Genomic DNA, 22,097 nt, shown 5'->3' with positions numbered 1-22,097 from the left:
TTAAGAAGCATTTGCTGTTGTGAGAGAGGCTTCAAAAAGGGTTCTTGGCCTTCGACCATTTGATGTGCAATTGATAGGTAAATTTTTATTAAATTACATATTTTTTTCTTTTGATAGGTTAATTATTTTGTTGAGTTGTGTTATATTTCTTTGTAATTGTCTTCTTCCCTAAACCTGGAGAACGCTTCTGGACTTCCTCTCTTGTGTTTTAACATTTGCCAAAAGACAAGGGAAAATATGCTAGTAGCAATTTTAAGTTATAAAACATTGCATGTTTTGAATCTGTAATTGCTGGATACTCTTGACTGGAATTATTTTCCCCCAATGTTGGCAATGAATATTTCTTTATTTCATATTTAACTTTGAATGCCCCTGAACCTACTATTAATTTTTAATTATACCTCACCATGTATTTGAAATAATTTCATTTTCAAGGTTACACACATGGTTTGCATGGTTATTTTAGCTGAATCTGGAATGGTTATGTTTGTGGTCATATTCTCATACTTCAGTTGAAGCTTAGCACCCGGGTTAATGCCAATCTATGTTTTTTTGTGCCCTGCAATATCCCTTCCCTTTTTATTCAGCTAGTTGAAAGCATTATTCATATCTTAAACTATTATATTCTTGAAATTTTGGTCATTTAGGTGGGATGGTCCTTCACAAGGGAGAAATAGCTGAAATGAGAACTGGAGAAGGAAAGACACGGGTTTCTATTTTGCCAGCTTATCTCAATGCATTAACTGGGAAAGGAGTTCATGTTGTCAGTACTGTCAATGATTATCTAGCTCGGCGAGACTGTGAGTGGGTTGGCCAAGTACCTCGGTTTCTTGGATTGAAGGTTGGCCTAATCCAACGTATGTCTCATCCTTCTGTTATTCATTTCCTTCTTCTTCTGTTTTTTGTTGTTGTTGCAGATGGATTTATAGTCACTCCTAGTGGCTTGAAGATTGATCATTTATGCTTGTAGCATTGTTCATTCCTCAAATGACTTCAATTTGAAAACCCACCCTCTATGATCTCACCCACACACATTCAAGGTAGAAGTTTAACAATGAATCAGCTTTTCATTTATCTCCTGCAGAGGATTTATGGTTTTGTAATATTATCAATATATTTTTTTAATAATTTACATTTGCTTGGGATTTTGGCTCTATGAACTATTAAAAAGTCTATTATTACCCTTCGACAAGATGCTATTTGTACTATAGCAATTCTTTTTATTGAGAGTAAAAAAGATAATATAAAAGATAAAATTAATCCTATATCTAATGACCTAAGCTTTTAAATCAAATGGTGATTAATAATTTAATATGGTATTGAAGCAAACAAAGGGTTTGAGTTCAAACCTCAACCGCTGACTCAATATTTAAATAGTTGCAAATATTTGGAGAAGTTATGCCATGCATGAGGGGTGTGTTGAGAACAAAAATGATAATTAAAAAATAAAATCAACCATTTATCTAATGAATATCTTAAACTTTTAGATCACATAGTGATTAACAATTTCACACTTTTTTCTTTTTCCCTTATAACATGCTTGTTGTCCAACATTGCAGTGAATTTTTTCTTCCCCAGTCCTTTGCTTTGGTAAATATTCTTCTTTTAAGTTCTGCATTGGTAGTTATTCTTCTCATAGCTATGTAGTTCATAATTGGTGATTTTTATCTGCCTCGTTTGTTATACCTTTGGAAAAACAACGGAGTTTAAGTCATGCAAGGATTTTTTTTGCTGAGTTCAGTATTGAAACCAAATTGGCTATAAGAAGGAAATGTCTATTTAGAATGACATGAGCATTAATATACATTTTTGGAATGGGTTCTCATTTGTGGGGATTCTCTAACAAGTGCGTTTCAGGAAAGAGGTGGATGGGTTCTAACTTAACAAAATCTAATGATTTGGTGCTTTGAAACTCTGTTCCGAACCTCCTTGCACTTCTCCTTTATGTTTTTTACCTTATATTTTTCTCCTTGTTTACCATGGATGTCCATTTCTTGCTCTATATGCTGAGCATTCTCAATCAAATTAATCTAATATTATAATGGCTTAAAGTCATTGTCTCACTGGGACTCAATCAACGGATTAATTACACCAATAATCACTCAATTTTGTATTCTATTACTATTTGATCACTGAACTTTTAAATATGACATGTTAGTCATTAATATTTCAAAATTGTTATTGTTTAGTCATTAAATTTTAAATATTACTTACTAGTCACTAATATTTCAAAACTGTATCTCATCCGTCACTCGTGAACTTAAAATTCAATAACTAACGAGTGACGATAAAAAATAATTTTGAAATATTAATAACTAGTAGGTAATATTTTAAAGTTCAATAACTAAACAGTAATAGTTTTAAAATGTTAGTGGCTAACAGGTAATATTTCAAAATTCAGTAACCAAACAATAATCAAAATTAAGTGATTATTTATGTAATTAACCTTCAATCAAGTGATATTATTCACCTTAAAAGGAGTTTTGCGCTAGAACTCTAGACCTTATTCTGTCATCTCACGACTGTATCAAATATAGAGGTCTTCTATGTTGTCTACTTGCAATATAATCATTTTTTCTCACGACCTTTATATTAAACTCTGAATGTATATTATGTTTTGTCATTATGGTCCCTTTTCTGCCCTTTTTCCAATGAATACTGACCTTGGTTTACCTATATTTTAATGAAAACTCTGCATAGAAAGCACTTGTCATAGATTGTTGTTGGAATTTTTTTTCCCTAAGCCAGTAATTCTGAATCTAGATGGGGGCTTCTGTGTTTTGATTACTATTGTACTCTTAATAGTTTGTTAGTTGCTTTGGTTGACAGAGAATATGACAAGTGAACAAAGGAGGGAAAATTACTTGTGCGACATCACATATGTGACTAATAGTGAGCTCGGATTTGACTATTTGAGAGATAATCTTGCCACGGAAAGTAATTTTTTAGCAATTTGATTTTTCTTTTAAAACTAGCACTTTGTATTGTCCTCAGTGTTGTATTTTATCTTATAAGTGCTTGCTTGATTTTGTCTGACATCCTGCCTGACTATATTTCTGGTCTACAGACTGTTGATGAGCTTGTCCTGAGGGGTTTCAATTACTGTGAAATTGATGAGGTTGACTCCATCCTTATTGATGAAGCAAGGACTCCTCTTATCATATCAGGGCCTGCTGAAAAACCAAGAGACCGGTACTATAAAGCCGCTAAGATAGCTGCTGCCTTTGAGCAAGATATACATTACACAGTAAGAAAATTAAACAAGATAGCTGCTGCCTTTCAGAAAGATTTACATGTTTAATGTAGTTGTCTTGTTAGATTTAGTTAGCATGCTACAGAAAGAATTCAGGTATTTGGTTCCTGCTACATAATGGAAGTCATCTGCATATATTTCTATTCTTTACCCTAACTTTAGCCTCTAAGCAGTTCAAATTTACCAACTTGTTTAGCCTGTATCATTTTCTATTAGGTAGTTTATTGAGTGCAAATATGTTGAGGGTTTGACCACTACTCTTGTTGGGAGCTGACAATTGTTTATGCCTGTGGATCAAAGCCAGACTGGAAGCTTGGTGTTGTATATGTTTCTGGAATAAATCCAAAGTTGTTGGAAACCAATTGGTGCAAAGCTTAAGAGTTGTCCTTGCTTCATCAATAAGGATGGAGTCAATCTCATCAACAACACAGTAATTGCACACCAAAATATGATCAAAGTAGTTGTTCTAGCTTTTTGGACCACTAGTAATGTTTTCTTGCTCAACTTGGCATCATCTTCTTCTTGTGAAGTCACAAACCCTCGTCCTAAACCACAAATCCTCGACCCAAAATTCTGAAACCAAAACTCAAAACCTTGAATTTTCAAATCAAAACCTTAAACCCTAAAGAATAATTATTAAATTCTCAAAATCTAAGTTCTTTTTTATATGTATCTTTTTTAATTTAAAAATCAACTCAAAAGTAACTCTTTACACATGAAGCCTAAGCCCTCCTTGCTGCCCATTTTATTTTATTGTTATTTTCAACTTTTTGACTTTATTTTCATAAATGAACACATTTCTCAAACAAAATACTAAAATTATGTTCTCTTTATTTTTTAATTTTTTATTTTGATAGTCTGTTTTAAAAAATTAAAAACGAATTTTCTTTAAAAATTTAAAAATAATTTTTAATGATATTTTATTTAATAAATTAAAAATATTTAATGTTAATATATTATTAAAAAATATATAATATTTTTTATAATATTTTTTAATATATTATTAAAAATATATATAATATATTATTAATAAATTTTATATTTTTTTTTTCACTACAATAAAAATATATAAATAAATAAATATATTTTGAATTTAAAATTTATTTTAAATGAAAACACAAAATATTTTTTTGTTGTTTTAAATTTTCTTTACAATTTTTTTTATTTTTAAAACACTAAAAACAGCGCGTTTTTATTATTTTAAAAAATTAAAAATTAAAAATAATTTAAAAATAACAAAAAAAACGTAGTCTAATATTTCAGTATCAAATTCGTTTTAATCTTTATCAACTTTTCAAAATTATATTTTTTTTTCAAAAATACTAAATTATTAATCCAAAAAAAACCACTCACTACAACTTACAAAAACTCAATTAAGCATTTTTTATTTTTAATTTTTGATGAATTAATTTTAAATTTTGAAGACGAACGCTACAATTAAGCTAAAATTTTTATTTATTTTTATTTTAGTTTTTGTTTTTTTCAAGTGAACGAAATTGAGCACACAAATGGGCAAAATATACATTAAAAACGATGAGACCCACCCCAACATTAAAATTCAGAAGACACTTCTCACCCATAATATGTGTAATGAGGTTATACACATGATTTTGCCGATAGATTTGAGTTTTACCAAAGAATGGCTGGCAAATCAAATAGGAGGTATTACATTGTAAACAGGGTGTTCTAATCCTTTTGGCACATGGAAGGAAGACGATAAAGAAAGAAATTTAAAAAAAAAAAAAAAAGCGCCCAAACACGCACACACACGGATGATCCATTGTTGTCATCAAATCAATTCAGGGCAGGGGATAGAACACATGATAAATCTAAATTTGTAACCTTGTTATTAAACGCTAATAATATTTAATCAACTCTCAATTCAAAAACTCAGCTACGACAGAAATGGCGGTGCAGTAGTTGCACACCAAAATATGATCAAAGTAGTTGTTCTAGCTTTTTGGACCACTAGTAATGTTTTAATTCTTTGTCTTACTCCGTTTTCTTGCTCAACTTGGCATCATCTTCTTCTTGTGATGAACCACCACTAGTCCTCGATTCGTCAAACTCCAACAACTACAAAAATAAATAATAACCACTCTGCCATCAGAAATTATAGTTCATCCAACCACCTAAATATCAGCAATCCCATTTCAAATACAAAAACATCATAAGCAACTATGTTTCCTGCAGCCATGGTTTAACACATACCAAACTAAAATCAAGTGAACATTCAGCGCTTACTTTTAAAGCATTCCTTTGTCCTTGGAAGGTGAACTAAAGACCTTGGGATCTCCCTTTTTCAGGAAAGCTACTAAAAGTAGAAACCCCTAGGATCTTGTACTCTCCAATTTTGAACAAAACGTTATCCCCCCTATGACTTGAAGTGACTGACTATGAGTTCTAAATAGTTGTCTACTACAGCAGCAGAACGCTTTGGGGGGTGCCTTTACAAGCACATAAATACCCTAACCAACTTGACTTACCACATAGATACCGTTCCATGTTTCACTAAAGGAGATTGATGGTGTTCGATATCTGACAAATATAGTTCGCGACAGAAAAGAGCGAGTCACTTCAGGAAATCAGGAAGCTCTAATTACACCTATTAAACCCGTATGTATTAAAAAAAAATATGCTACCTTGCAATACTAATGCAGTGATTCACACGGAAAAAAAAAAAAAAGAAGAAGAATTTCAGCCCAACAGAAATGGAAAAACAGAACAAAAATCACAGAATCAGGCGTGGACAAACCTGTTTGACATCACCATTCCACATGCAATGAGCTGCCAAAAATCCAATAACAGCCGGTACTATATATAGTAATGCAGGCTGAACACGTAAATAAAATGTATATAAGCCTCAGGACAGTTGGGGAAAAAAAGGAATAGAAATGATCCGACTACAAAGTAAAATAAAAAAATTAAACCTTAAATGGCAAAGGCAATGACCAGATATTCGTATAATATGTAAATTGTGTGTGCGCTTGTTAGTATTTGTCATGACAACAAAGCAAAATAGAACCAGCAGTACACACCTGTGCAGCTTGGAACCAATTCATGACTATAATGGTAAGAACCAAACCAACTGTGTATCCAAGAAAAGCACTCTTGAAATACTGGCTTGCTTTTCCCCTGGAGACATCGAAACGCAAAGCCAATGCTACAAAAATGCCTGACATGAAAGAGTGTGAGGAAACACTAAAAGAAAACAAACAAGTGTAATTATTAAAAGCTAGGACCACAAACATGTAAATAGAACCACCTGCAGGTAATCTATTAACAGCAGATTTTATTGTATATCTTTAATGCTGTTTGGTCAAGATAAAAAACCAATGCTCCCAAGTGAAGCAATCGATGCTCACAAGTGAACTCAAGGGGAAGCAAGATCTCACAAGTGAAGCAACCGATGCCCAAGGGGAAGCAAGAAGCATGCAGGAACAGTTTATATGCACAAGAACCACTCACAAGTGAAGCAACCAATGCTCAAGAGGAACTAGAGTACAAGCAGGAACACTCACAAACCACTCACAAGTGAAGCAACCAATGCTCAAGAGGAAGTAAGAACCACTCACAAACCACTCACCTTGAATGTTCAGCTTCAGAAGCACTGTTTACGACAAGAGGTAATGGATTTTCTGCAGAAATCATGTATTTCAGTAAACCAAACACCAAATCTTTTTACATAGGATTACAGGGCATTAAACGAGGGTCAAAAATGTAAAATTTCAGGCCAAAAGGACAAGCCACGTGCCCTTACGTGCCCCAAGAAGGCTGCGTGGCAGCGCGTGTACTTCACACACCTCCGACAGCTTTGACACCTTCTCGTATTCTGGCCATATTTCTCTCTTTTTAACTCCAATTCGACCTCCGTTTTTTCCTATAGCTCCCTCTTTCGCCCCTCTACAAGATTATCAACTTAGATTGGACTTACCTCGCAGATTTTTCAGTGATTTGGGCACGAACTTCAACAATGCACTATTTTCCCGACGAGGCTCATATTTTTCTCATTTTTGCTCCGGCCTTCCTCCTTCCTTTTGTAGATTTTTCTCCTCTTTTTCAAGAACAAATTCCTCACTTCAAAACCTCTCAAATGGATCTCAAATTTGATCCAAAGCTATAATGAAAAGCTTGAGTTCAAATCCTCCCAAGGCCTATTTATAAACTTTTCCAACCAATCACCTATCACCACCTCGGGAGTCATCATCAAGCCTTATCCGCCACCTCAGGGGGTCATTATGAAGCCTTATCCTTATTTTCAAGTGGTCAATGGATGATTGCCACATGTCTCAAACTTGGAGATTAAGTAAACTTGGAGGATAAGCTAAAGACTTGGACTTCAAAACGATCCAAATGTGGAATAGATTGTGATTTGAAATCCAAAGCTAGAACTCAAAATGATCCAAAGTTGAATTGAATAGGTTTTGAAATCCAGAGATATTTTGAAATCTACAATCATGACTTCCAATGGTCAGTTGGTTCAATTCATTACCCTAACGATCCAATTTTAGGGTTTCAAGAACTACACTTGGCCCAAACATTTTCGAATAATTGCATTTAAACCCCTTGCAACTTGGTCACTAAGCCATTTTCTAATTGCATTTTAGCCCCCGAAGAAAGGATAAATTACGCTAATGCCCCAAAATTTTAGGTAAATTGCACTTTTACCCAAACTTCAATATTTACAATTTTGCCCGTCTCAGAAACTGAATTTTTTCCTCAAAACTTCCACAATCCTTTGAAACACCCTATTTCCTCAAATTTTTGCATCTAAATATCTCAGGTATTACTTCAAATTTGAGTTTGAAAATCTCGGATATTACACTCCTAGTTGCACAAGCGTGATTTTCAAAGTAGTAATTCTCAAGACAGCAAAACTTTTCTAGCACAACTGCATTGTCAAACTGACGGCCCACACTCTACGGGCCAGACTCTGCCATGTTGATCCCTAAGAGGTGTCAGCCCAACATAGCATGTTGGCCTGGCCCAATGTGTCTGATGGGTCAGACATACCAGGTATTTTTCTCTTTATTTTTCAACTGCTGCATGGTTGTGCAAAATCCAAATCATAAAAGTATATGTTTCACATGTCTAAAAAATTCAAGGGTTAGAGTAGAAACATAATGTTTTTACTTTCCTTCATATTTACGTACGAAACTTTACAAGTGCTCTTATAGAAATGAGGATTATACAACATAGGAAACAACAAAAACAAAGGAAAGTATTGACTATATACAATTAGGAAGTTTCCTAAATAAGAATAGGAAAGTTCCCTAAACCTAAATTTAGAAATCTCCAAAAACAGAACTTAGAAATCTCCAAAAACAAATCAGCTAAATTAGGACACTTACAAACTTCTAACTCCACGGGATTTAACACTCCCCTTTAACCTAGTGAATGAATATCAACATTCGCAGCTTGCATACCAATTCTTCAAATCGGTTAGTAGGCAACCCTTTTGTCCAAAGGTCGGTTGGTCGTTGTTCGAATGCCACATAGGGAATGCAAATTAAGCCAACCTCTAACTTCTCTTTTATGAAATATCTATATATCTCCACATGCTTGATTCTATCATGTTGCACAAGGTTATGTGCAATGCTTATAGCTGACTTACTATCACAACATAATTTGATTAGCCCACTGCTAGTAACTAGGTTTCCAAAATGATTCTAAGCCATAACAACTCACATAATCCTAGTGCCATTGTCTGGAATTCAGCCTTAGCCCTAGATCTAGCTACTATACCTTGCTTCTTACTTCTCCATGACACCAAGTTCCCCCCAAGAAATACACAATAACCAGTTGTGGAGCATCTATTAGTCAAAAACCCTCCATAATCTACATCAATGTATCCAGTAACATCCAATTCATTCCCTAGTCTGAACAAGATCCCTTTGTCAAGTGTAGTTTTTAAATAGCATAGAATTATCCTTATAGCTTGCATATGATCTTCTGTGAGACAATGCATAAACTGACTTACCAAGCTAACAGCAAAACCAATATCTGGCCTGATATGTGACAAATAAATCAATCTCCCCATCAATTTGGTATCTCCTTTTATCCACGAGCTGACATAAGAGTTTTCTTCGAACTTAACATTGGATTCTATTGGCGTACCTACTCCTTTAGCACCCAACAGTCATGTTTCCTTTAACAGATCTAAAATATACTTTCTTTGTGACAAGAAAATCCCAACTTTAGAATATACCACTTCAATTCCCAAAAAATACCTCAATACACCAAGATCCTTGATCTCAAATGCGTTGGGAAGGTTTTCTTTCAGCTGTTTATGTTCTCCCAAATCATCGCCAATTACGATATGTCATCAACATATACTAACAGTGTTGTCATCCTTCCTTTCATTGAATGTTTAAAGAATAGAGTATGATCACCTCTACTTGAAAGATAACCCACATGCCTCATAGCTTTAAAGAATCTATCAAACCATGCACAGGGCATAGATGTTAAAGTCGTGCCTTAAAGCGTCAACTCGGCGCCTCACCTGGGCCGAGGCAACGCATTTTTCGGGAGGCACTTGCCTTGCACAGCGAGGCACCGAGGCGTGAGGCGCGACCTAGGCACGGCCAGCCGACGATCGACCCAATCTTCCTCTCCTCCTTGCTATAAAGTCACGTCCACCTCCTCTCTTCCTCTCCTCTCCTCTCTTCTCCTCTACTCACGCTCTTCTCATCTTCTTCTCCTCCCTTCCTCTCATCTCTTCTCCTCTACTCTTCAAGCTGTCAAGCAACCCGCTGCCCACCGAAACCAGCTGTCATTCTCAGTTCCAGCCTCTCCTCTTCTCGGTTTCAGCCTGCTCTCGTGAGTTCTTTACTTCTTTTATTTGACTATTTCTTGCCTACTTGCTTAATTTCTCTTGCTACATGTGTTATTTTTTATAATGTGATAGTTTATGATTTTACAACATTTCGAGTTTTTTTTTTTTAAAATGTGTGCCTCGCTTCGCAAAGGCGCTCCTCATCTCGTGCGCCTCACACCTCAGGCTCCAGGACCTTTTGTGCCTCGATGCGCCTATTGCCATTCAGAACTATGGCACTGGATGACTGTTTAAGCCCATAAAGGGCTTTCTTTAGTTTGCATACCTTTCCTGAAAATCCTTCATCAAAACCGGTAGGTGGTTCCATAAACACTTCTTCCTCTAAATCCCCATGCAAAAAAACATTTTTCACATCAAATTGCTACAACTATCAGCCATAATGTGTTGCTAGAGCTAATAGGATTCTAATTATTGTCATTTTTGCCACAGGTACAAAAGTCTCTAGATAGTCAATACCATAAGTTTGAATATATCCTTTAGCAACTAGACTAGCCTAATACCTTTCCAAGGTTTCATCTGCATTATACTTTAGATTAAAAACCCACCTACAGCCCACAGGCTTAACTCCCTTTTGTCTAGGTACCATGTCCCATGTTTGATTTTTTTTTCAAGGCCCTCATCTCCTCCTGCATTGCTAGAACCCAATTCTAATCCTTGAAAGCCGTATCAACTGTCCTAGGAATAGAGATAACATCCAAAGAGGTTTAGAAACCTCTATGTTTTGGGGACAAACGATGGTAAGAAAGATAATTGGTCAATGGGTGTTGAGTACAACTCCTGATGCCTTTTTTAAGAGCAATACATAGGTCCAAGTCATTAGAAACATGATTAGAAGATGAAGGAGAGAGATAAGTGTCTTCGGTACCTGAACTTGGAGATGGTGTTGGTGCCAGAGGAGGTTCTGGAATAGGTTGTGTCCTCTTGAAGACATAAGGAGACCCTTTGAACCTGACTACAGGAGAGGGCAGCACTAACAGAGGCTACTCTTCTAGGGATTCTTGTTGATTCTGCTCATCCAAGGGAGAATTGGAAAAGTAACGGATCTCATGATTCTCCTCAAGAGGTAGGTCCAAAATAGGGAGTCCAACACTTGAATCAATACTAGGAACACCTTTCCCTTGGTAATCAATGCTAGGAGAGCCAAAGAATGATTGAGTTTCAACAAAAGTGACATCTTTGGATACATAGAATTTCCTAGTAAGAGAATGGTAACATTTGTAGCCTTTTTGAGTAAAGGAGTAACCCAAGAAAACACACGAGCTCGAGGATCCAGCTTGTCCCTGTGATGTTTAGAAACATGAACAAAAGACACACACCCAAAGACTTAAAGGAAGGGAAGTATGGAGATCAACCTTCGAAAAATAGGAAAACAAACATTGAATCGGACTTTGATGGTTTAGGAGTTTAGAAGGGACTCGATTGATCAAGTATGCAGCAGTTAAAACTGCTTCACCCCAAAATCCTTTAGGAACAAAATGGTGAAGGAGAAGAGCCCTAGTGACATTGAGTAAATGCCTCATTTTCCTCTTTGTCACTCCATTCTGTTGTAGGGTATCTTCACATGATGACTCAAGGATAATCCCTTCTTGCTGGGAAAAATTATGCAAATGATGATTGAAGTAATCTCTTGCATTATCAATTCGGAGTTTTTAATATGGGATCCAAATTGAGTAGAGATCATCTTATAGAATATAGGCAAGGTAGTACCAATAGCTGCCTTATCCTTTAAGAGATACACCCAAGTCATCCTTGTACAATAATCAATGAAAGATATGAACCATCTAGACCCAGAACAATTAGGGATTCTAGATGGTCCCCACACATCCGAATGAATCAAAGTAAATTGAATGGAGGATAATTTATTACTCATAGGGTAAGAAACTCTATGATGTTTGGAAAACTCAAACTCATCATAGTGAAGATTAGAAACACTTATACCCCTAAACAAAGTAGGAAACATAGATTGTATTATACTAAGAGGAGGGTGTCCTAAACGGCAGTGCTAGAGCCAAATTTCGGTCATAGATGTAGGCTGGGATGAACAAGCAAGAATGGGTTGCTCTCTTTTAATGAAAGTACTGCTTGTCTTCAAGTAGTATAGCTCATTCCATTCCTCAGTAGCACCAATCATCTTTCTCGTGTCCAATGCCTGAAATTCACACTTATTAGGAGAAAACACAACATAGCAATTTAGGTCTTTGGTAAGTTGGTGAATAAATATCAGGTTGTTAGAAAGGTTAGGAACATGAAGAACATGTTGAATAAGTAATGAGGAATTAAGAATAACATTACGATTACCAGCTATAGGGACTGCACCACTATTGGCTATTGTTATTGATAAAATTAGGTAGATTGAATGAATTCTACCTCATTGATTTCCGATTATTCCTTGAGAATAAATACACAAGTCTCCTAGCTCATTACTAATTCAACTTCAACTCTAACTCCTAAAATATCTCCTAATATACAGCTCTTAGATAACTCCTAATATATAACTCTAGATTACAACATAAGCAAATTAAATAATCAAACTTAAACAGATAACTAACTGCAAATTGAACCAAATTATTATCAATAAGAGATAAAAGGATATGGATGAGATATCTGATATCTCTCGATTTTATTCTTTAGCATGAGCCACCCATAGCTTTATCTTCTTCCACCAACACCCCCTCTCAAGCTAAGGGATATATATCAAATATTCTCAGCTTGCTTCGGATTGATTCAAAACTTTGTTTCAGAATTGCTTTGGTCAGAATATCAGCATGTTGATTTGCAATGGGTATATAGGTTAACTTGATTTCTCCTTCTTCCATTTCTTGTTTCACGAAGTGACGATCAATTCGGACGTGCTTCATTCTATCATGTTGAACAAGGTTATTAACTATATTGATAGCTGATTTACTATCACTATATAATAACTTAGGAGATGATACTTGCATAGAGAGATCTCCCATCAGCCTTTCTACCCATATTATTTCACAGATTGCCTGAGCAATAGCTCGATACTCCGCTTCAGCATTGCTGCGAGCTACTACCTGTTGTTTCTTGCTTCTCCAAGTCACCAAATTACCCCATAGCCTTGTACAATATCCAAATGTTGATTTACTATCTTCCACAGCGCCTGCCCAGTCAGAATCTACATAACCGACTATTCCTCTGTCTTGGCTTTTCTTGAGTAGCAGCCATTTGCCTGGTGTTCCCTTTAGGTATCTAAGGATGTGATAGGTTGCTTCCAAGTGTCTTTTAGTTGGGAGATGCATAAATTTACTAACAATACTTACAGCATATGTAATGTCGGGTCTTGTGTGTGATAAATAAATGAGTTTGCCAACCAGCTGCTGATACATGCCTTTGTCTACTTGATTATCTTCTTTTCTTCTTCTCCTCTTTCTCTATTCTTCCAGTTAAGCTCAAGTGGTGTACTTGCTAGTTTACATCCTAACTTGCCTGTTTCCTTTAACAAGTCTAGAGTATATTTCCTTTGCGATACAAAAATACCCTCCTCGTTTCTTGCTACTTCCAATCCAAGGAAGTACCGTAGTTCCCCTAGCTCTTTTACTTCAAATGTCTATTTGAGCTGCTATTTCAGTTGCTGAATTTCTTGATGATTGTCTCCGGTGATGATGATATTATCTACATAGACAATTAGAATTGTTCTCTTCCTATCTCTCCCAATCTTAGTAAATAAAGTGTGATCTGCTTGACCTTGAGTATATCCAAGCTTGTATAATGTGTTGCTAAATCTCTTGAACCAAGCTCGAGGAGATTGCTTTAGCCCATATAAAGATTTCTCTAACTTCCATACTTTACTTCTTGTGTGATCGGTCTCAAATCCGGGTGGTATACGCATATAAATTTCTTCCTCAAATTCTCCATTCAAGAAGGCATTTTTAATGTCCAATTGATGCAATTTCCAGTCCATATTTACTGCTAAGGACAACAATACTCAGATTGAATTGAGTTTTTCCACAAGGGAAAAAGTTTCTTCATAGTCCAAGCCTTGGGTTTGAGTGAACCCTTGAGCTACAAGCCTTGCCTTGTATCTCTCAAGGCTTCCATCTGAATTATACTTTAATGTGAACACCCATTTGCTTCCAACAGCCTTCTTTCCTTTAGGAAGATCCACAATTCTCCATGTACCTGTTTTCTCCAAGGCTGTCATTTCTTCCATAACTACTTCTCTCCATCTACTATCCTGCAATGCTTGATAGATATTCCTTGGGATAACAACATTATCAAGGCTGAGGGTAAATGCCTTATAAGTAGGAGATATTTTAGAATACCCAAGGAAATTTGTGATAGAATGCTTGGTACATGTCCTTCTCCCTTTTCTTAAGGCAATGGGAAGATCATCTTCACACTGTTGTGTAGTAACACTGTCAGTAAGTTGCTGATTTGGACTTACCTCCTGGTTTGGAGGATTGGTTGGCTAAAGTGCTAGTGGTCTTCTTGAATATACCTTAAGAGGAGGTTTGTGCAGGCTTGGACCACCTTGTTGAATCTCAGTTTCCTCTTTCTCCCCTTCTTGCTGATTTTGGAATTGAGAGATGGATTTTGGGCTTGAACAGTGATTATGGTTAGGCTGGTCAATTTCAGTGGCAAGGACTTAACTTGGATGGAATTCAGGAACTGACCTGGAGATGGATGAGTTGAAAGGAACTGATATGATTGAAATCTAAGAATCTGCTGGTATATCGTTTAAGTTGGTGTCAGCAAAAAAGGATTTATTTTCCAAGAAGGAAACATCGCATGACATAATAAATTTTCTGGTAAGAGGATGATAACATTTATATCCTTGTTGAGTTGGAGAAATAGCCAACAAATACACACTTAAGTGCCTTTGGATCAAGTTTGGACTGGTTTAGCTAGTTGTGATGTACGAAAGAGGTACACCGAGGAAGTGGATTTAAGGCTCTAGTATAGTGAGGAAAAGACTCTAGGAATACACTCAACGGTGTTTTGAATTGAAGGGGCTTTGAGGGAAGGCGATTGATTAGATAAGTTGTTGTAAGTACCGCCTCTCCCCATTATGAATTTGGAACTGATTGAGTGAACATGAGTGCTCGAACTGTCTCAAGTAGGTGCTGGTTCTTTCTCTCGGCTATACCATTCTGTTAGGGGTTATATGGGCAAGAACTTTGGTAGACAATACCATGCTCATTTAGATAATCATCAAATTGGTTTGAGAAATATTCTCGGCCACTGTCGGTTCTTAGAAGATGAATAGAAGATTGGAAGACATTCTTGACCATTTGATGAAACTTCTTGAATATCAAATAAGTTTCAGATTTTTCCTTTAATAGGAATACCCAACATACTCTTGTGTGATCATCAATGAAGGTTATAAACCACCGAGTATTGGTTAGATTAGGAATTCTAGCTAGACCCCAGATATCACTATGCACCAAGTGAAATGGTTGTGAAGGTTTATAGGTATGTTTGGAGTGAGTACTTCTAATTTGTTTTGCAAGAATGCAATGTTCACAAGAGAAGCCTTGAATTTTATTGATAGAAACCGAAGGGTACATGAATCGAAGATAGTCTAAACTAGGGTGGCCTAATCTTTGATGCCATAGCATCAAATTATTTCCAGAAACAGTAATCAGAGAGGAGTGAACTAAGGACCTAAATTCTTCTTGGTGATCCAGCCTTGATATTCGATATAGACCATCCTTTTCTTCAGCTTTGCCAATCCTCCTCCTCGAAGATATGTCCTGAAAAACACAATGAGAGGAAGATAATATTACTGAACAATTCTTTTTTTTTTGTAATCCTACTTACTGACAGAAGATTACACCTTAAATTAGGTACATAAAGGACTGATTTTAGGCTTAATCATATAAACATGTGCTATCCCTATTCCTTGAACAAAAGTCCTAGTACCACCAGCCATAAAAACTATAATATTCTGAATACATGGCTTATAATCTGATAATGTATCAATATCACCCGTCATATGGTCTGAAACTCCAGTATCTATGATCCAAACACCAGTTGACAATCTTTTTGAGAATAGAGAATGACTAATTTTACCTTGCTTGCCCAAAGATACCATAGAATTGTTATTGCTGTTTGAACTTTCGATCGGCTTTGGTATCTTGGTTTCAGTCAACAACTGGTGAAGGACTTCCAGTTGTTCTTGAGTTAAAGAAACCGGTGCTGGAGTTCCCTTGTCAGATTCCATCATGTAAGCAGCTGATTGTCCATTTTTCCTTTGATTCTTAGGTTTCCAATTAGGTGGTTTTCCATGCAGCTTCCAGCAAGTCTCTTTTGTATGGTATGGCTTGTTACAATAGTCACACCATTGTTTTTCTCGTTGGTTGTCGCCTTTAGTTGGAGTAGACATCCTTCCTCAAGTTGTATTCAAGGCAGAATTTTGTAATAATCCTCCTTCACTAGTTGAATGATGGGACAGCATTACTTTCTTTTTAATCTCCTCCCTTCTAACCTCAGCAAATACCTCTCGTAGAGGGAAAAGGCTTGGTTCCAAGCAATCTTCCTCTTACCTCGTCTAAATCCGAATTTAGACCATGTAGGAAGTCAAATATTCGTTCTTTCTCCACCATTTTATCATATTTCCTCCCATCAACTGAGCATTCCCATGTGATCTCATGGAAGAGATCAATCTCTTGCCATAACTCAGTCAAGATATTGTAATAGTCAGTTACAGAATTGTTACCTTGCTTGGTGGATCGAATAGTGGATCTAACTTGGAAACACTGGGCAGTATTTGCAAAATCTGAGTAGATCTCTTGGATAGCACTCCAAATTTCACTAGCAGTCTTATAAAATAGATGAGTCCGTCCAACCTTTGGTTCCATAGAATTCACAAGCCATGCCATGACAATGGCATTCTCGACTTCCCATAATCCATATTCTGCAGATTCTGTACTAGGCCGCATTGTTTCACCAGTTAAATATCCAACCTTGCCTTTGTCTTTTATCACAAGCATAACCGATTGGAACCACTCACGAAAGTTGGTTCCATTCAACTTATGAAGAGTGATTTGTAGGGAGGATCCATCAAAGCCTGTCGATGCCATAGGAGCTTGCATATTTCTTGCTGCTGGAACTTGGCTACTGGGTGCCGAAGGAGGACTTGATGCAGAGACCTCGCTGGTTTGAGGTTTTTCCGCCATTGTATAAGAGTTCTTTTATAAGAAGAACTCTTTGTTAATCAGATATCTCATGAGCAAGGCTCTGATACCATGATAAAATTAGGTAGATTGAATGAATTCTACCTCATTGATTTCCGATTATTCCTTGATAATAAATACACAAGTCTCCTAGCTCATTACTAATTCAACTTCAACTCTAACTCCTAAAATATCTCTTAATATATAGCTCTTAGAGAACTCCTAATATATAGCTCTAGATTACAACATAAGCAAATTAAATAATCAAACTTAAATAGATAACTAACTGCAAATTGAACCAAATTATTATCAATAAGAGATAAGAGGATATGGATGAGATATCTGATATCTCTCGGTTTTATTCTTTAGCATGAGCCAGTCATAGCTTTATCTTCTTCCACCAACAATTATCTTCTTGGAGCTACTCATTAGTTATACGATTCAAACATATTTAAATCAAAAATCATATGGTCGGTGACTCCTGAGTCTAGGATCCATAAATTATTCCTAATAGTATGTGAGGCAATAAAGGATTCAGAATTCAAACAAATACGTGCTTGAGCCATGGAACAAGTGCCATCTTGAATGGTTTTCCAGAAGATTTGTAGCTTACTGATCTCCTCAACATTCAGTTGATTAGCCATGATGATTGGATCTGCCTTTTCAGGAATAGTTTATGCTTCATTAGTTGGATTATAGGCTTTGTGCTTGAGTTCTAGACTATATATTCTTTAAACCTCCCATCTTGTTTAGCACTACTTCTTTTCCACATAACTTACAACAAGTTTCCCTAGTAAGCCTGGGTTTTTTGCAAAAAGAACACCACAAACCATCCCGATTTTGGGATTTAGAAGCATACTCATTCCTGCCCTACTGTGACTTGAATCTAGTAGCACCCATCTTATTAGTCATCATTGCAGATCCCTCGGGATTCACTTCATTTAGCATCGCTATTCTTCTAAACTCCTAGAAAATACTTCATTGAATGAGGGAAGTTTTTCCCTTCCAAGGACTTGCACTCTTACATGATCAAATTTAGAATTAAGAGCGGTTAAAAACTCCACGACTCTGTCCCTTTCAAATATTGCACTCAGGGTGGCTGCATCCTCGCTACATTTCATCCTAATATCTTGGTAATGGTCCAACTCAAGCCAATACCCATTCATTTTATTGTAGTACTCAGTGACTGTCAAAGAACCCTGTCTTGTACTACTTATCTTCATTTTAATGTCAAAAATCACAGATGCATCTTGCACCTTAGAGCAAGTGTGCTTTACAGTGTCCCAAATCTCCTTAATAGTAGACAAGAACATACAATTTTTACTCAACTCGGGCTGCATTGAACTCCAAATCCAGGACATTATCACAGAGTCCTCGACATCTCATGTAGAAAAGCCAGGATCTGAAACCTGTGGAACTAGCTCAATTAAATGAGCTATCTTCCCTCGTCTCTTCAAAAACATCCGCACAAGTCGAGCCCATTGTAGATAGTTCTTCCCATCAAGTCGATAGGAATGATGCATCCCCAGTACTTCACTAGTTAAAGTGTTCCCCATAGGCGGATCAAACGGGACACCATCTCCTTTTGACATTGGAGTAGTGGTCTCTAAAATTTCTGACATAGTAGAAACGAGGAAAAAATAGCTGACATACTGGAATCAGACTCTAACACAACTATGGCAATGAAGGCACACAGTAATAGAGAGAATGAAAAAAGGACAGACTGCCTATGGCTCTAATACCATGTAGAAACAGAATGTTTTTACTTTCATTCATCTTCACATATGAAACTTTACAAGTTCTCTTATAGAGATGAGGATTATATAACATAGGAAACAACAAAAACAAAGTAAAGTACTGACTATATACAATTAGGAAGTTTCCTAAACAAGAATAGGAAAGTTCCCTAAACCTGAATTTAGAAATCTCCAAAAACAGAATTTAGAAATCTCCAAAAAACAGATCAGCTGGATTAGAACACTTCCAAACTTCTAACTCCACGGGATTTAACAGTTAAGACTCAGGGAATGTAATGATAAAGGTCAAACTCCAATTATATATTGTGCAGAGTGCAAAACTTTGCCACTATGTGAATGATAAATAGGCGCAAGCATATTAGGAGCAGATTGATAGACAAGGGTAATCAAGTTTGTTGAGAAGAATCAAAAACTAATTAAAGGTGACCTGAAAAATATGCAGCCTGATAACAGACTCCATTATCATAGCAGAAACAGATATACACTACATGGCCAATCTTCAGAAAGATAGATTTTCTAGTTCAACATGAATATCACACCTGGGATAACTATGTCCCCAAGTCCAAGCATCGAATATGGGCGTGCAGCATCTGCTGTTGGGAATAAAAGCTGCAGAGTTTATGTTATTACAATCAGAACAGTACAGCTACAAACGTAGTGATTTCAGAAATAATTTAAAATATGAATAATTTCAATTAGCCTGACATACTGACCTTTATAGGAGCATCAAAAGACTTGGCAACACTAACCATCACTGGGGTAAAGAAAACCCAGAAAATATCATATACAAAAAGTCCAGCCTGCAAATTATTTCACCAAAACAAGGAATCAGTTGAAAGGTGGAACCAGTGACTACGTACAGTAATGAAGAAGAGAGAGGCGTGCCCAGGGTGAGCCAATTTAAAATCAAATCTAACCTACAAAATCTGTTTGTTGCAATCATCTGACGAGTTTCCATGCTATTGGTTTTACTGAAGTACCCTATAAACCCTAACACCTCAAACTAACAAGGGGGAGGGAAGATACAATAAAAAAATAGGGGCGGCAAAAAATGTAGAAATACTCAAATATGAGGACAATAACTGTGGCAACAGAAAGGCAACAGAGTTGTTGCAATCCCATCAGAAACAAACCCTTTTGCTTTAAAAGTCATCTCAATATCATCAGGACAATTATTCAAAGAAGATTATTTAATATTGAGGATAATGCTAGGTGCAATGGGGGTCCCAAAATTAAGTTGGGTTGAGATCATAGATGAAGAGATGAGATATTCTGTCAGTTAACAGAAAACTTGGCCCTTGACAAAGCATAACAGAGAAAATGGATATAGGTAGCAACCCCTACAAGTTGGGGTAAAGCTTAATCAAGTTGAGTTGAATAGAGATACTTAAATTACATAAATTAACACTTTGCTCAATCAGCAATTACAACTCTATAATGCAATTGCATTCTCTTGACTTCTGCCTGTGGGAACACACTCTAATGGAACTTTAGTTTTATCTGGCCATGAACTTCATATTAAGAGATACTATGAAAAGTACCTCTCATTATGGGATAAAAGAGTCTTCAATTCCATAACCGTAGTTCTCATCCAGTTCATAAAAAATGGCATTGATGTAAACCACAAAACCAAGGTAATAACAGTTTGGATGTTATTTTAGTAAATCTCCTATAATACAACAACAAAATAAATCAAGCAAAACAAGGATAAAACTTCTTTAATGTATTTGAATTTCATATTCTAAAACATATTATTATACAAAAAGAATTTTTTTCCATTCTCCGTGAAAAAACTCTAACCACACCAGTGACCCCTGAATAAGAAACCAATCTCCTGCAGAGAGGAAGCATCCTCACCATGCTCAAGCCCATGAGGCCTAATAAGGTGCAGAGGCATAGAGTCTCAGCAGCCATTCAAAATGGCAACAACCAGTGAGTTCTATCATGGCGTGGACTATGTGCCAACAATTACCCCATGGACATCCCTTAGAAATGAACTGTTTGAATCTTAAGTAGGGTTGTTCACTTGCGTCATATTATTCCACTTTTAATGGCCAACATATAAGTTGAAAAGAATAGAGTAAGAAGGTTTTTCAACAGTTTTGATGCTGTCAGCTGACAAGTACAACAGGTATGCATGAAAATTCAGATGTGTTGAATACGTTATCAGGAAAACAAGGAAATGCATGAATCCATCGATTTATTTCTTACCAGAAGGATGGCACCAGTCTTGAAGGATCCAAGTGATAGCATTTCAATTCCCTTCAAATTCAGAACATTGAAAAGGCAAAGCAAACACTTCAGACCTCAACATATTGTTATCTCAGACAAACAGGTAAACATTAAGACAAAAGACACTTTCCACATGATAGAAGAAAATACAACGCCAATGAGATTTGCTTCTCTTCCTCTTTTCCTTTCTCTTGATAGATAAAGAGCATCAACTGAATTATTGTGTCTTCTTTTACAGTAAAAGACATCAATTAAATTTTTATGGCATCAGACACAAAGTTTGGACATAAATCTAAGTGATTATGTTGAAGAAATAAAAACAGGACCGGGCCGGGCCTTAAAGATTCCAAGATAATCATCCATTATCATCTTCCTATTTATTTTGTTTTATTTAATTCTTGCTTTGTATTATCTTGTATTATTTCTTAGATTTATCTTTTAGTGTTGTAATCTAAAGAATACGGATGTAATCTAGTCCTAAATCTTAGGCTAATTCTTAGGAAACTTGTATAAATATTTCTTATTCATATCAATAAAATGTGTGAGAATACCGCTTCCCTTTCTACATGGTATCAGAGCCTCGTTAATAGGCTGATACAGTAAACCCTAATGCCTTCATTGCACTGTTCAAGTCGGAACTCCTCTATCCGACCATCATCCACCACCACCACCACCATTGGGTTCGCCATCTCCAGATCGACCAACCCCAGAAAAATCACCAGCGATCGAAACCCCATGCGCCGCCACGCGCCGCCGTCCAAGCTCACTCCTACCCCACGCGCTAGTGCGTGAAGGCACCTCCGCTAGCCGTTCGCTTCTAGCTCCTCCAGATTTATCCTCTAACGTCTTTTAAGCCCATCCCTAGTGTCAAAATCCTTCGT

The 22,097-nt window shown here is 36.3% G+C and overlaps 2 protein-coding genes across 6 annotated transcripts in view; one reads left to right on the top strand and one right to left on the bottom strand.

The window, feature by feature from the left end:
• The first annotated feature begins 652 nt into the window (after positions 1-652).
• LOC127794853 (protein translocase subunit SECA1, chloroplastic-like) overlaps positions 653-22,097 on the top strand; it is a 59,875-nt gene continuing 38,430 nt past the window's right edge. Inside the window, exons 1-3 of the mRNA XM_052326110.1 lie at positions 653-857; positions 2,830-2,933; positions 3,068-3,247. Coding sequence (XP_052182070.1) covers positions 653-857; positions 2,830-2,933; positions 3,068-3,247 — 489 coding nt within the window. The remainder of the gene's footprint in view (positions 858-2,829; positions 2,934-3,067; positions 3,248-22,097) is intronic.
• The window catches only part of LOC127794575 (signal peptide peptidase-like), a 62,989-nt gene continuing 45,971 nt past the window's right edge, over positions 5,080-22,097 (bottom strand). For all 5 annotated transcript variants that reach the window (XM_052325786.1, XM_052325791.1, XM_052325792.1 and 2 more), the window contains 6 exons: positions 21,196-21,246; positions 19,698-19,784; positions 19,524-19,593; positions 6,292-6,428; positions 6,009-6,086; positions 5,080-5,329 (listed from right to left, as the gene is read on the bottom strand). In XM_052325786.1, the coding sequence (XP_052181746.1) occupies positions 5,246-5,329; positions 6,009-6,086; positions 6,292-6,428; positions 19,524-19,593; positions 19,698-19,784; positions 21,196-21,246 (507 nt within the window). In that variant the 3' untranslated portion in view covers positions 5,080-5,245. The remainder of the gene's footprint in view (positions 5,330-6,008; positions 6,087-6,291; positions 6,429-19,523; positions 19,594-19,697; positions 19,785-21,195; positions 21,247-22,097) is intronic.

The sequence above is a fragment of the Diospyros lotus genome, chromosome 2 (genome assembly GCF_014633365.1).
Source record: "Diospyros lotus cultivar Yz01 chromosome 2, ASM1463336v1, whole genome shotgun sequence".
In the NCBI taxonomy this organism is placed as follows: Eukaryota; Viridiplantae; Streptophyta; class Magnoliopsida; order Ericales; family Ebenaceae; genus Diospyros; species Diospyros lotus.
The sequence above is the reverse complement of the archived record's forward strand: the minus strand, read 5'-3'. Positions and strand labels throughout refer to the sequence as shown.